Source organism: Oncorhynchus tshawytscha, linkage group LG09, assembly GCF_018296145.1.
Source record: "Oncorhynchus tshawytscha isolate Ot180627B linkage group LG09, Otsh_v2.0, whole genome shotgun sequence".
NCBI lineage: Eukaryota > Metazoa > Chordata > Actinopteri > Salmoniformes > Salmonidae > Oncorhynchus > Oncorhynchus tshawytscha.
This window is the reverse complement of record NC_056437.1, coordinates 78,107,078-78,122,915: the sequence shown is the minus strand read 5'-3', so window position 1 is coordinate 78,122,915 and position 15,838 is coordinate 78,107,078. Positions and strand designations below refer to the sequence as shown.

The window sequence follows — 15,838 nt, the reverse complement described above, 5'->3', positions numbered from 1 at the left end:
GTGAAGTTATCGTTCTCTGTTCGTCGTTTCCATAATGGTAGCTTTTTTTGAAAAGCCTTCAGGTTTTCCTCCGCTTCCATGATGTTGACTCCACCGCCCTGCATCTTTTGATTGAGATGATTGAGAGCTGCGAAGATATCAGCCACGTACGCTAAAATGAGAATGAACTCAGAATTTTTGAAGCAATCTGCATGACAATGTTGGTGCTCTTGCAAAAACAGGGCTAATTCCACACGCACGGCAAAAACACGATTCAGCACCTGTCCCCGGGATAACCACCGAACGTTAGAATGGTACAGAAGTACCTCGAATTCAGAGCCCATTTCTTTGCACAGCTCACTGAAGATGCGGTGCCCCAGAGCACTAGTTCGCACATAGTTCACGCATTCCACTACCATTTTTAATACTTCTGCCAGTTTTGGAGGCAAGGTTTTTGTTGCCAACGCATGCCTGTGCAGAATACAATGCGTAACAATGATGTGTGGTGCATCGGCTTTCACTAGCGCACCAAAACCAGACTTTTTTCCCAGCATGACTGGAGCTCCATCCGAACAAACTGCAGAAACCATATCCCACGAAAGATTGTTGTCTTTGAAGAAGTCATCCACAGGTTTCTTCACATCGGCTGCCTTAGTTGTTGTTGTAAGAGGCTTACAAAATAAAACATCTTCCTTTATCACGTCGTCTTTCACATAGCGCACGAATACAGCAAGCTGGCTTAGATTGGAAACGTCTGTGGTCTCGTCGAGTTGAAGGCTGAATTTTGCCGGGCTTGAAATCAGATCTGCAACTACTTGAGCCAAGATGTCTTTGCTCATGTCCTCTATTCTGTCGCTGATGGTGTCATTTGACAGAAGAATTTGGGATAACTTAACTTCAGCCTCTTTTCCCAGCATGATATTCGCCATCTTCAACACAGCTGGTGTGTGTTTCACCAATGGTGTGTGGTTTGCCCTGCTTTGCGATCAGGTAAGCAACTTCGTACGATGCTGTGAGGATCGGTTTGTTGATGGGTACAAAGCCGAGAAAAGGTAGAGTAGCCTTTTCATCGAATCTGGCTCTCTTCACCTTGAATTCAGCGAGCGTTGTGTTCTTGTATTTTCCATCTCCATGCAGCTTAAGGAAGTGTTCTTAGTTTTGCCGGTGCTAGACTAGAATTGCTCAACTTGGCATTGCAAATCAGGCAGTTAGGACGCTGACTCCCATCACGTTCCGTTATACATGTGAATCCATATTGTACATATTCGTCCGACCACTTTCTTTTTTTGCTCGACATAGTAAGTATGAAGGGATTAAAATATTAAGAAATCACAAGACGTACCATCACGACAGTCACAAGTCGACTACTGAGAGCACCAAATTCCCTGCAGCACAGATAGGCCAAGCAATGTAGCGTGATCACCTGCAGCCAATGATGGCCAAGCGGGGCGTGTCATCACGAATCATATGAGTCGAATGTGTGTCTTGACCTCCGCTGAACCCCTGAGACTGACTCACCGAACCCCTGGGGTTCGATCGAACCCAGGTTAAGAACCACTGGTCTAACCCCAATATTCCTTATGTGTCTTCCAGGTTCTTCCCAGACCTTCCACCCGCCTGCTTCCCATTACCCCCAGTATTCCCACCCCGAGGCCGTGCCCCCCGTGATGCCCCTCAATCAGCTGCCTCCCCTGCCCCAGCAGTACCCCAAGCATCCCTATGTCCACAACACCCACTTCCCCTTCCCTTACCCTGTCACCAAGAACTCCTCAATGCCCTCCAGCGCCCCCTTCATCCCCGAGACCCTCCACCGGGTCCTAAGCAACTCCAACCTCTCCTCCTCTTCCCCATCCCCTTCCTCCTCCCCGGCCAAGCCGGCCACCCCAGGGCAGCAGCAGAGGGGTGAAATGTTACCTCTGAGCGGTGAGGTAGTGGTCAGTACCCCCCAGCCTACCCCTCCAGCTCAACAGCAGGCGAACCCAGGCATGTGGCCCCCAAACAGCCACAACCAGCCCCTCTTTTCATTGGCCAATGTGTTGTCCCTGGCCATGAGCGTGGCCCAGTCCTTCATGCCCCCCACCTCCATGCCCAGCGGTCTGAACCCAGCCCAGTCTGGCTCCTACCACCCCTCCATGTTTTGCCCTCCCCAGCTGATGCCAGGGGAGAGCCCCTACCAACCCCAGGGCAAAATAACAGCAGGCCAGTATCTGGACATGTACCAGCAGTATGCAGACACCCAGGCTCTGCACCAACAGAGCCTGTTGAAAACCAACGTAGCCCCAGGGTCACCCCAGCCTGGCGGGCTAGTGGATGGGACTGCTTTCAGGCAAGCTGGCTCCAGCCTCTCTCCTCCAGGATCCAGGGCGAGTCCCCAGATGTATTGCCAGCTGGGGCCCAGGGTGGGGTTCCAGGAGCAGACAGACAGCTCAGCCTCCACCTCTATCACCAGCTCCCCCTCCTCCTCAGCTCCAGACAGCCCACAGAGCACCGTGAGTCACTTAATAAATATGTGCTCATATACATGAAGACGTGTATACTGTAGGATATGAATTTGCTTCAACCTGTGTTGCCTTACCTTTAAAACCTCAAACCTGTTCCTCTACAGTGTTGTATAGATTAGACACGCCTGTAACATGTTTTGGCATAGTGTATTATTACAGCACTGAGCTGGTAAAGCTGAAAAAATGTTATTTGTTATAATGTTATTTTACCCTGCAGGTGTCTTCACCCAGGCTAAGAACCTCTTCCACCCTGGTGGTGTCAGAGTCGGGAGCAAACGCTGCCAAAAACAGACTGTCACCTATCTCTGAGGGTAAGCTCTCTCTCCATGCCATACACCTTTTCATTGTGTATGCATTTGGCATGATGAGCTAATAATAGTCAATCACGTCAATTCATTTTTAATTCATGTACATTTTTAAAGCACTGTCTGTTTCCAAGGTAGCCGATATGTCAGGAAAAGCCACATTGTATTTTTGCACCTGCTGTGTCCATGGCAACTTAATATACGATACTGTGGATCACTAATTTATCAATTCACTTTTTGCTGTGTACTTGTATGACCCCAAGGTACTCTCTCAAGCAACATGACTTAAATCATTGTACAGTTAAGTCTGCCCCCCAAGTGCCCGACCTGTAGTATGAACTTTGATGAGAAATACTTTGTTGTGTAGATGAGTAGGCTGGCTTAATGTCAATGACTTTCTAGACACCATTATAATACGTAATGTGAAATAACTCTCACTCTCCCCCGCTCTCTTCTTCTCTCTCTCTCTCTCCCTCCAACAGAGAAAAAGCCTACAGTTACCGTCGGCCGTTTCCAAGTCACACCCAGCAGAGAGATCCCTGCAGCCTCCGCTAGCCCAGCCCAGGATCCTCCCCAAACCCACCCACAACACCAAACCCCGCCCACTGTCACCGTTAGCATCAGCCCTTCCTCCCGGGACAGTGAATCTGATACCAGCACCGAGGAGCAGGGGGGCGAATCAGAAAGCAGCATTAGCACTGTAACCGTGTCCCTTCCCCAGCGATCCCCCGGCGGGCCCCTGTGTAACCTAGACATCGCCCACTCTTTGCCTGGAGGCCCTAAGCAGACAGAGCAGGAGGACCAGCAGGAGAGTGAGGAGGAGCCCGACAAGGAGCCCGACAAGGAGCCCGACAAGGAGCAAAAGGAGGGAGAGGAGGATGAGGAGGAGGAGCTGAGGAGAAGGGGGGGCCGGAGGCTGAGCCTGAGCCTGTGGGAGGGTACAGCGGGGAGCCCCCAGTTTAGCGGGAGCAACCTAAACCAGCCCTGGATGAGCTACACACGCAGCGCATCGTATGTCAGCAGTGACGAGACAGAGAGCGAGAACGAGGATATGTGCGAGGAGCTACAGGAACTCAGGGACAGGTGAGTGGAGGAGAGGAGGCGCACCATTTCTGTTTTTGAAGTTAAGTCTCTGAGGTTGTGAACAAACACACAGTCAAAGTACAAAACGTGAGTCCACCAATCAAGGTCACCGGTTCCTCCGCAGTCCTCCAAAACAAACGAGTTATGGCCACACTGTTGATAGGAAGTAGAGGTGTGTCTTTATCACTCTAGTTGAACTAAAAAGACTTCAAAGAACTGTTGACATCAACATGTGTAATAAGGTCATAAGCATTGTCATTCAGTGGAGGCTGGTGGGAGGAGCTATATATGGGGATGGGCTCATTGTAATGGTTGAAATGGAATCAATGGAACGGAGTCAAACATGCGGTTTCCATATGTTTGATACCGTCCCATTGATTCCATTCCAGTTATTACAATGAGCCTGTCCTCCTATAGCTCCTCCCACCAGCCTCCACTGTCATCATTAGAGCATGACATAAAACTTGGTTTGCCAACACCAAATGGTCATTAAACCAAAATGATCTTCCAAATTTACGACCTGACTGAAAACACAAACACCAATTCAAGCTAACTTAATAAAACTCTTCTTACCCCTGACCATCTTCTCCTTTCTCAACTCTTTCCCTGTCCCATGCACTCTCTCTTGTATTCTCTCCTCCTTGTCCTCTATTCATGTTCTGTGCACTTTCTCTCTCTTTCTTCTTCTACTCCCTTCCCCCTCTCTGTCCTTCCTTCCTTTCTCTCTCTCTCTCTCTCTCTCTCTCTCTCAGGCACCTGTCAGAGGCGCAGGCCCTCCAGCTCACTCAGAAGAGGGAGATTGAGGCACTGTATGAGCAGATGGGAAAGGTGCCTCCCCCTGGCATCATGTCCCCCGCCGCGATGCTCAACAACCGCCAGAGGCGCCTCTCCAAGAGCGGCAACTACCCCTGCTCGCGTAGGAACAGCCTGCAGAGACTGGATATACTGCCCCCTGCAGGTCAGTTGGTATTGTAGTAGTTATGTTGCTGTCTGGTTGGGAGTTCATTATGACTTAGCTATTCCCTCCATGTCTTACAAACACAGGGATCATGCGTAAAAACTCAGTCAGTGGCAGCAGCAGTGGCTCTCAGGAGAGGTCCAGTAAAGGGGTGACCTTTGCCCCCGACTACAACCGGATGGTGAGCAAGCACCCTGTCTGACCCATGATCCCTGTACCCTGTACCCTGTCAGTGTGAACAATAACGTAGAACATTTTGACAGGTGTAATCCTTCTAAAAAAACTGTGCAGTGATGAAAATAATATGTTAACGTAGTCACCTTGGTATTTATTTGTTAACCTGCTTGGTTATTTGGTGAACACACTACGCCCTCTGACCTCTAACTTCTCTCCTACTAGTGAGACTCGTCTCCCTGTGTGATCCGGAGCACAGGGGGTTGTGGCAGGTGATAATGTGGCCAGCCGCCTCCCCTCCCAACCACCAACCAGGAAGAGAGGGAGCCCAATGATGACCAATAAGTTGCCAAGCCCAGTGCTGAACAGATAGCTCCCAGCCTGAGCCTTGGGATGGGGAACCGGATGGCCAGAAGACATGGGCCTTTTCTCAATTGGATTTGCTCAACTCCTGCGTCCTCTTTCCTCTGTCCTCTCTCCTCTCTCACCTCCTTTTGAAAAAGGTAATTGTGGAGAGGTAGCAAGGAGAGTGAACGAGGACGAAAATGAGCTTGTAAGAAATTAGACTCCTTCACCACACAGGCAAATTACGTTTACAGGAGTGGATCCCAAAATAAATGTGTAGAGTGATAAAAACAAATGAAGTTAGTTGATCAAGACATTTTATAGATACAACTACAAGTAGCATATTGTTTGTAAACATGTGCATGCTTTTCTCCATCAAAAAAACTAAAGCTGATTCAAAGGGGGTGAGGCAGATTTCTAAATTATTCGGTGAAGGACTCAGGTAGGACACACATGACTATCATCTATGAAAGATGGCTAACAAGGAGGAGGAACACACTTCTGTTCGCCTCGACCACTTATCAGTTTCTGAGTCACGGAGGAGAGAGGACGGAGGAGAGGTTGGAGGACGGACTTTTTCCCAAATGAGAAAAGGCCATGGTCATCCACACGATGGGCCTCACTAAACACTCCTCCTAACGATGATAGATAAGGATCCCATTGTCAGAGCACCAAAGCACCCTATCTGCCATCTGGTTCATGAGCAATACCATGAGTTAGTATTGTGACACCAAGCTAAGGAAGTCCCCCTCCCGTTCTTAAGGATGCTAAGCTTATATAGCTGTGTGTAGCGTCAGGTCAAATGGAAAGTGAGGATAGGAAGGCTTAAGGTGTGTGTTTCTGCGTGTGCTCTTATGCGGATGCTGCCTGTGCTATCCCTGGAAAACACGTCCCAGAAGCCCTGCTCTCTCCTGCACTTCGTTATCCAACTGCTGCAAGCAGGAACTCCTCTTAATACAATATGACCCTATTCAATCCGAAGTGCTGAAGATCTGCTTAATGTTGCGATTGACAACTAAAGGCAATGTTCCTGCGGTCACGGAGACTGTATTCACGGTAAACACTGCATATGTCTGCTCAGGAGATAAGATAGCTTTAGCAGGATGAGATGTAATCATTGCCTCAAAACAGTGTATTTGTATGGTTTATAATATTGCATAAGGAATGGGATGAACAAATATGCATCTATCTCATGTATTGACCGGCAAGTCAGGTAAGCAGTTTTCCATTTTGCAGCTCCGCTTACTTGGTGTGCTTGGCGAACTAAATCAAGTACACCTAAATAAGAGTCAATCCAAGCTGCCTGCAAGTATCAGCAAAACATCAGAGCTGTATTTGGTGTAAACAAATGTTCATGAAGCAACACAAATCACACATGGTGCATGAAAAACTAAATGTCACTTTATTGAACGTACACTGAACAAAAATATAAACGCAACATGTAAAGAGTTTGTCCCATGTTTCATGAGCTGAAGTAAAAGATCCCAGAAATGTTCCATATGCACAAAAAGCTTAGTTCTCTAAAATTACATTTGTTTACATCCCGGTGAGTGAGCATTTCTCCTTTGCCAAGATATTCCAGCCTCCTTCATCCTTCAAGAAGCTGATTAAACAGCACGATCATTACACAGGTGCACCTTGTGCTGGGAACAATAAAAGGTCACTCTAAAATGTGCAAGTTTTGTCACACAACACAATGCTACAGATGTCTCAAGTTTTGAGGGCATGTGCAATTGGCATGCTGACTGCATGAATGTCCACCAGGCCTGTTGCCAGAGCATTTAACATTAATTTAACATTAAATTTAAACCGACTCCAACTTCGTTTTAGAGAATGTGGCAGTACATCCAACCAGCCTCACAACCACATACCACGTGTATGGCGTCGTGGGTTGAGTGGTTTGCTGATTACAACGTTGTGAACAGTGTCCCATGGTGGCGGTGTGGCTATGGTATGGGCAGGCATAAGCTACGGACACCGAACACAATTGCATTTTATCGATGGCAATTTAAATGCACAGAAATACCGTGATGAGATCGTGAGGCCCATTGCGAGACCCATTTTTTGTTAAGGTATCTGTGACCAACAGATGCATATCTTTATTCCCTGTGATATGAAATCCAAAGATTAGGGCCTAATGAATTCATTTCATTTGACTGATTTCCTTATATGAACTGTAACTCAGTAAAATCTTTGAAATTGTTGCATGTTGCGTTAAAATTTTTGTTCAGTATACAAACACTCCAGGTCTTATAATATACTACACATTGTTCATTTGTTACTCACTTTCTATGGCCTAGTAGTAAAGATACTGGGTGTCACTTATCAGCCTTCATTTTTTAAGCAAAGAGTGGATGCTTATGCTTTAAAAACATATTTTAATCTATGGATTGATACAATGCACTTTCCAGAGGGGCCGTTCACTATTGCTATTGAACAATTGCGTACCTATAAATAATAGCGGGGTAAAGATGTATAGTTATATATTTTAAATCGGTATGCGTGCCTATGCATTTAGTGTTGGTAATTATTTGATTAATGACAAAGACCTGAAGCTGTGAAGAATTCTGAGCTATTTGCCTTAAAGTATGCACATGGGGAACGATTGTAGTAGAACACATGAAATATATTACTCAGATTGTGTTCTTCTAAATCAAGACATCAACAGTAAATATACAATATATATTTAGGATGTCATGAGCTCTATTTTGTTGTCAATCGTGTTTCTAGAAAACATACTGCCATCCAGATTCTGTGCCTTTAATTAACATTTGTTTTTTACCTTTCAAGCGTGATTGTTTCCTAAATCCTATTTGTACATATTGCTAATAAATGACAATTCAACATCATGCAATGTTTTTATTTTTTTATTTTCTCCCCAATTTCGTGGTATCCAATTGTTAGTAGTTACTGTCTTGTCTCATCGCTACAACTCCCGTACGGGCTCTGGGTAGTCGAAAGCCATGCGTCCCCCGAAACACAACCCAACAACATTGACGAATACGCTGATACGGTGTGCGAGTTCATTAGAACGTGCGTTGAAGATGTCGTTCCCATAGCAACGATTAAAACATTCCCTAACCAGAAACCGTGGATTGATGGCAGCATTCGTGTGAAACTGAAGGCACGAACCACTGCTTTTAATCAGGGCAAGGTGTCTGGTAACATGACTGAATACAAACAGTGCAGCTATTCCCTCCGCAAGGCTATCAAACAAGCTAAGCGCCAGTACAGAGACAAAGTAGAATCTCAATTCAACAGCTCAGACACAAGAGGTATGTGGCAGGGTCTACAGTCAATCACGGACTACAGGAAGAAACCCAGCCCAGTCACGGACCAGGATGTCTTGCTCCCAGGCAGACTAAATAACTTTTTTGCCCGCTTTGAGGACAATACAGTGCCACTGACACGGCCTGCAACGGAAACATGCGGTCTCTCCTTCACTGCAGCCGAAGTGAGTAAGACATTTAAACGTGTTAACCCTCGCAAGGCTGCAGGCCCAGACGGCATCCCCAGCCGCGCCCTCAGAGCATGCGCAGACCAGCTGGCCGGTGTGTTTACGGACATATTCAATCAATCCCTATACCAGTCTGCTGTTCCCACATGCTTCAAGAGGGCCACCATTGTTCCTGTTCCCAAGAAAGCTAAGGTAACTGAGCTAAACGACTACCGCCCCGTAGCACTCACATCCGTCATCATGAAGTGCTTTGAGAGACTAGTCAAGGACCATATCACCTCCACCCTACCTGACACCCTTGACCCACTCCAATTTGCTTACCGCCCAAATAGGTCCACAGACGATGCAATCTCAACCACACTGCACACTGCCCTAACCCATCTGGACAAGAGGAATACCTATGTGAGAATGCTGTTCATCGACTACAGCTCGGCATTCAACACCATAGTACCCTCCAAGCTCGTCATCAAGCTCGAGACCCTGGGTCTCGACCCCGCCCTGTGCAACTGGGTACTGGACTTCCTGATGGGCCGCCCCCAGGTGGTGAGGGTAGGCAACAACATCTCCTCCCCGCTGATCCTCAACACTGGGGCCCCACAAGGGTGCGTTCTGAGCCCTCTCCTGTACTCCCTGTTCACCCACGACTGCGTGGCCACGCACGCTCCAACTCAATCATCAAGTTTGCGGACGACACAACAGTGGTAGGCTTGATTACCAACAACGACGAGACGGCCTACAGGGAGGAGGTGAGGGCCCTCGGAGTGTGGTGTCAGGAAAATAACCTCACACTCAACGTCAACAAAACTAAGGAGATGATTGTGGACTTCAGGAAACAGCAGAGGGAACACCCCCATCCACATCGATGGAACAGTAGTGGAGAGGGTAGCAAGTTTTAAGTTCCTCGGCATACACATCACAGACAAACTGAATTGGTCCACTCACACAGACAGCATCGTGAGGAAGGCGCAGCAGCGCCTCTTCAACCTCAGGAGGCTGAAGAAATTCGGCTTGTCACCAAAAGCACTCACAAACTTCTACAGATGCACAATCGAGAGCATCCTGGCGGGCTGTATCACCGCCTGGTATGGCAACTGCACCGCCCTCAACCGTAAGGCTCTCCAGAGGGTAGTGAGGTCTGCACAACGCATCACCGGGGCAAACTACCTGCCCTCCAGGACACCTACACCACCCGATGCTACAGGAAGGCCATAAAGATCATCAAGGACATCAACCACCCGAGCCACTGCCTGTTCACCCCGCTGCCATCCAGAAGGCGAGGTCAGTACAGGTGCATCAAAGCTGGGACCGAGAGACTGAAAAACAGCTTCTATCTCAAGGCCATCAGACTGTTAAACAGCCACCACTAACATTGAGTGGCTACTGCCAACACACTGTCAATGACACTGACTCTACTCCAGCCACTTTAATCATGGGAATTGATGGGAAATGATGTAAATGTATCGCTAGCCACTTTAAACAATGCTACCTTATATAATGTTACTTACCCTACATTGTTCATCTCATATGCATACGTTGATACTGTACTCTATATCATCGACTGCATCCTTATGTAATACATGTATCACTAGCCACTTTAACTATGCCACTTGGTTTACATACTTATCTCATATGTATATACTGTACTCGATATCATCTACTGTATCTTGCCTATGCTGCTCTGTACCATCACTCATTCATATATCCTTATGTACATATTCTTTATCCCCTTACACACAGTAGTTTTTTTTGGAATTGTTAGTTAGATTACTTGCTCGTTATTACTGCATTGTCGGAACTAGAAGCACAAGCATTTCGCTACACTCGCATTAACATCTGCTAACCATGTGTATGTGACAAATAAAATTTGATTTGATTTGACCAAGCCGCACTGCTTCTTAACACAGCGCGCATCCAACCCGGAAGCCAGCCGCACCAATGTGTTGGAGGAAACACCGTGCACCTGGCGACCTGGTCAGCGTGCACTGCAGCGTGCACTGCGCCCGGCCCGCCACAGAAGTCGCTAGTGCGCGATGAGACAAGGATATCCCTACCGGCCAAACCCTCCCTAACCCGGATGACGCTAGGCCAATTGTGCGTGTATCCATGGACCTCCCGGTCACGGCCGGCTGCGACAGGGCCTGGGCTTGAACACAGAGTCTCTGGTGGCACAGCTAGCACGGCGATGCAGTGCCTCATCATGCAATGTTTTGAGTTTTCTTTCCCTTTAGGTTGATGCCCAAAATCATCACGCATTGACTTTGAAAACTCAAAACTGATACACCGTCAAGTAAGTAAATAATTTATTACACACTAATCATCTGATTGCAGCTTTACGTTTTATTTAATTCTCTAACAACATCCGAATATCATGGAAGAGCCCAACACGTAAGCTTTCTCCTATATTACGAGGCCAATTAGTTACACAATACACAGACCATGTAATATTCTTAAACAACCTCTTATTATATAACGAGTTATATTACATTCAGAAACCAGTTTGCAGGGTATCCAGGTCTAGAGCATGTGCAAGGTTACATCTATCTCTACAATGCATATTGAAATAACAGAAACTGATAGGCGCCTCCACCTTTCAAAAACAAGTGTGTATGTTTTGGCCACAGTTGCGTATGGCAGATTGACAGTCCAGTCCCGTGTGAGCTCAGCTTCCACTGTTCCTGTGCAGGTGAGGGAGCTGGGAACATCCCTAAGAGTTGGTCCCGGTCCTGGGGCCTCTGATGTAATTGATCTTTGCCTCATTATCAATGTCCTCCATGATCCTCTCCTGCTTCACTGAGAGGATGGTGTAGCTGACTGAATACAAAAAATGGTTAAGGCCACAAAACAGGCAGGAGAAACCTTTGCCTTTTTCCTCTCAAAGAGCACTTCAGTATATTTCTGCAGAGTTGTGGTTTTCATTGCAGTGCCATATTGAGTGCTGTGGATCATTTTAGAGCAGTGTGAAATGATAAGACACACACACCACACACAAACTAGCTAGGAACCTATTTGGTGACCATGACATGCTAACATTAGCAGCCAGCTAGTTAGTGGCTATGAAAAATATTGCCTTGTCAGACCATTACCACTGTTCCAACTGGCTGAAAGGCGTTTCTTAGAACATGTAAAGCGTAGACCAGATCATTTTCGACCAGGGCTATAAAGTGCAACCATTTTGGTTGCATATGCTCCTAAATATTTTGTTGTGCGACCTGCCATTTTATTTTGGGAGCACCGTGCACCTAGAAAAATAGTCACACAGACAATAATTGTTGTAATGATTAAGCTTCGCTGTACCGTTGTATAAGTGCCCTAGAAATAAAAGTGGGCGTAGATTCCTTACTGTCGTGACTGCACCCATTACTACAGAGAAAAATGTCATGGATTGACTATACATTCATAAACCAGTTCGCTCTTAGTGTACAATTTTCACTTATGTACCCAGTGGTGTAAAGTACTTAAGCAGTACTTTAAAGTATTTTTACTTAAGTTTTTTTTTTGGGTATCTGTACTGTCGTGTCTTTGGTTATGCCAGATGAATTGCTAAAACATGCTATTCTATAAAATAATTCATATCACCTGATTGAGCTAATCATGTAAATGTAATTAACTAGAGAGTCGGGCACCACAAAATAATATTTATAGAGCTGTTATCTTCCGAATAAACTCTTAAAGAACTAGTAATATTTTAAATCAATAGCAGTCAACATTAATCTTCATCTTACTTCAGTCTCATAATCTGAAAGTTGTAAATTCTTGGTTATCTGCAAGAACGCTGGCTAACAAGTTGAATCATCAATACAAAATTGGGTTTAATTATTTATTTACTAAATACCTAACTAATCACACAGAATTACATATACAAAGAATGAATTATACCTGGATAATTCTTTACGTCATAGGAAAACGTCCCTAGAGGGCGGAACAGATATGACAGCTTGTTAAACAAAGGGGCTGGGTTGAGTGAAAGAGCGGGAGACTGGAACAAAGGTGAAGCTGTGCTATCGTAAATACAGTATATTATGCATTCTAAATTACCGCCCATTGGGAAAAGGAAAATGCAATAAATATTTACTATGAGCTGCGCTTCAGTGGGTTGGTGGTAGATGGAAGACCGTGTTGCCAAACCGAGTCCTCTGTCCTTTGAAGAATGTTTCTGGTGGTCACCTGGATAAGTTGTAGTAACGTCGTTGTGTGGTAGATGGGATACTCTGTCTGTTCCTTCCTAACCTGCATTTGCAGCTGCGGTCGCTAACTCAACAGCTAGGAGGTATCACTTCTGTCGTGAATAAGAGTTCAAAGTTCATACCATTCGCAACCAAAGCTCATGCTGATGTTGGCTTCGTTCTGTAGTTTTATCTGAACCATTCTGACATAGGATCGTCATCCTCATTGGAACAGATAGTTATGTTGTTGTCAAGAGCTTATATAGGAAGGAAGAGGATGGTGTGTTTGAAAAGTTTTATAGCCCTTGTCCCTTCACAGGGGAGGGCCACTGATTGAGCAGCCCTATCTTGTGAAAATCCAAATCTCACATTTTAGAAGCTAAAATCACATTTTATCCCATCACAAATAATTTCATATTCAAACATTTAAATTGAACAACAATTCCATGTGAATCTGATAACTCTGATGTATAGACTTTCCACTGTAGAGTTTATGTCATCTTATCATTGATGAGAATGTCTCAGATGACAACCAAACTTACATCATATTCATTAAGTACCACTGCACATGTTCAATTGTTTGGATTACCAGAATATAGTTCATTTCCCCCCACATACTGATGTTCCCAGAATCTCTATGTTAACCAAGGTTTTTTTTAAATGTAACCTCAGTAGTTTAGAGAAGGGGGGGGGGGTATTTATGACTGTCATAAACCAATCCCCCAGGCCAACGTCATGACAGTCCTTTACTATTTATATTTTTGACAACTTGTACTTTTTACTCCATACATTTTCTGTGATACTCAAAAGTACTTGTTACATTTTGAATGCTTATTCCAATTCACACACTTATCAAGAGAACATCCCTGGTCACCTCTACTGCCTCTGATCTAGCGGACTCACTAAACACAAATGCTTCATTTGTAAATGATGTCTAAGTGTAGTAATGTGCCCCTAGCTATCCATAAATTTAAATTTAAAGAACATACCATAAGGAATCTGGAATTTATTTTAGCAATTAAAATTACATTTGATACTTAACTATATTTAAAACCCAATACTTTTAGACTTACTCAAGTAGTATTTTACTGGGTGACTTTCACATTTACTTGAGTCATTTTCTTTACTTTTACTCAAGTATGACAATTTCCACCACTAAATGTACCTCAATAAGTAGTACTTTCACACAATGGAGAAACCTAATATTCCACAAATGACTCATTTCAATGACAGGTTTTTGTATTAACATTTGAGCTTTTTATAACAAACAAATGTATTTACAGTTTATAGGGCTCAAAAGTAGCTAGAAATTAATATTGGTACAGTAGAAAAAAACATGCTGGTGCTTCTAAATGTTATGATCCTAACTTTAAATCGGGGTGCACCTGTACTACCAATGAAAAATGTCAATTTAAAGCCCATTTTTCTACCAACCTACTTTCCGATACTTCCTTCATTCCTGACTTGAAAGACAGCGCATGTCTTCTAAACATCAATGGCTAGTTAGAATTTAATTTAAAAATGTTTTTGCTCTATTAAGTAATCCAGCAATGTGTATGCTGTCATCTTGTCTATTTAAAATCTTCTCTCATTGATTGAGACAGCTGGGTGTCCACCCCAAAAGGCCCTATATCAGGGTCACAACTTTGGTTTTAGAAGTGGGGGGGAAATTATTATTTATTTTTTTATCCAGTGGGATACACATTCCAAACAGCCTAGTTGACTGCACGGAGGTATCCGCATGGTCCTGGTGAACTGATTGCCCCCATCTATCTTCAGAGTTCGTGCTGCTAGGTGACCTAAACTGGAACATGCTTAACACCCCAGCCATCCTACAATCTAAACTTGATGCCCTCAATCTCACACAAATTATCAATGAACCTACCAGGTACCTCCCCAAAGCCTTAAACACGGGCACCCTCATAGATATCATCCTAACCAACTTCCCCTCTAAATACACCTCTGCTGTCTTCAACCAAGATCTCATTGATCACTGCCTCATTGCCTGCATCCGTAATGGGTCAGCGGTCAAACGACCTCCACTCATCACTGTAAAACGCTCCCTGAAACACTTCTGCGAGCAGGCCTTTTTAATCGACCTGGCCGGGGTATCCTGGAAGGATATTGATCTCATCCCGTCAGTAGAGGATGCCTGGATATTTTTAAAAAATGCCTTCCTAACCATCTTAAATAAACATGCCCCATTCAAGAAATTTAGAACCAGGAACAGATATAGCCCTTGGTTCTCCCCAGACCTGACTGCCCTTAACCAACACAAAAACATCCTATGGCATTCTGCATTAGCATCGAACAGCCCCGTGATATGCAGCTGTTCAGGGAAGCTAGAAACCATTATACACAGGCAGTTAGAAAAGCCAAGGCTAGCTTTTTCAAGCAGAAATTTGCTTCCTGCAACACTAACTCAAAAAGTTCTGGGACACTGTAAAGTCCATGGAGAATAAGAACACCTCCTCCCAGCTGCCCACTGCACTGAAGATAGGAAACACTGTCACCAATGATAAATCCACCATAATTGAGAATTTCAATAAGCATTTTTCTACGGCTGGCCATGCTTTCCACCTGGCTACTCCTACCCCGGACAACAGCACTGCACCCCCAACAGCAACTCGCCCAAGCCTTCCCCATTTCTCCTTCTCCCAAATCCATTCAGCTGATGTTCTGAAAGAGCTGCAAAATCTGGACCCCTACAAATCAGCCGGGCTAGACAATCTGGACCCTTTCTTTCTAAAATTATCTGCCGAAATTGTTGCCACCCCTATTACTAGCCTGTTCAACCTCTCTTTCGTGTCGTCTGAGATTCCCAAAGATTGGAAAGCAGCTGCGGTCATCCCCCTCTTCAAAGGGGGACACTC

The 15,838-nt window shown here is 45.1% G+C and overlaps 2 protein-coding genes across 4 annotated transcripts in view; one reads left to right on the top strand and one right to left on the bottom strand.

The window, feature by feature from the left end:
• The window catches only part of LOC112258775 (serine/threonine-protein kinase WNK4), an 82,316-nt gene extending 75,439 nt beyond the window's left edge, over positions 1-6,877 (top strand). For all 3 annotated transcript variants that reach the window (XM_042327507.1, XM_042327505.1, XM_042327506.1), the window contains 6 exons: positions 1,573-2,468; positions 2,698-2,791; positions 3,268-3,868; positions 4,621-4,826; positions 4,913-5,007; positions 5,226-6,877. In XM_042327507.1, coding sequence (XP_042183441.1) covers positions 1,573-2,468; positions 2,698-2,791; positions 3,268-3,868; positions 4,621-4,826; positions 4,913-5,007; positions 5,226-5,228 — 1,895 coding nt within the window. In that variant the 3' untranslated portion in view covers positions 5,229-6,877. The remainder of the gene's footprint in view (positions 1-1,572; positions 2,469-2,697; positions 2,792-3,267; positions 3,869-4,620; positions 4,827-4,912; positions 5,008-5,225) is intronic.
• Positions 6,878-11,089: 4,212 nt separating this feature from the next.
• LOC112258776 (rho GTPase-activating protein 12) overlaps positions 11,090-15,838 on the bottom strand; it is a 47,277-nt gene continuing 42,528 nt past the window's right edge. The window contains exon 19 of the mRNA XM_024433344.2: positions 11,090-11,613. Within this exon, the coding sequence (XP_024289112.1) occupies positions 11,562-11,613 (52 nt within the window). The 3' untranslated portion in view covers positions 11,090-11,561. The remainder of the gene's footprint in view (positions 11,614-15,838) is intronic.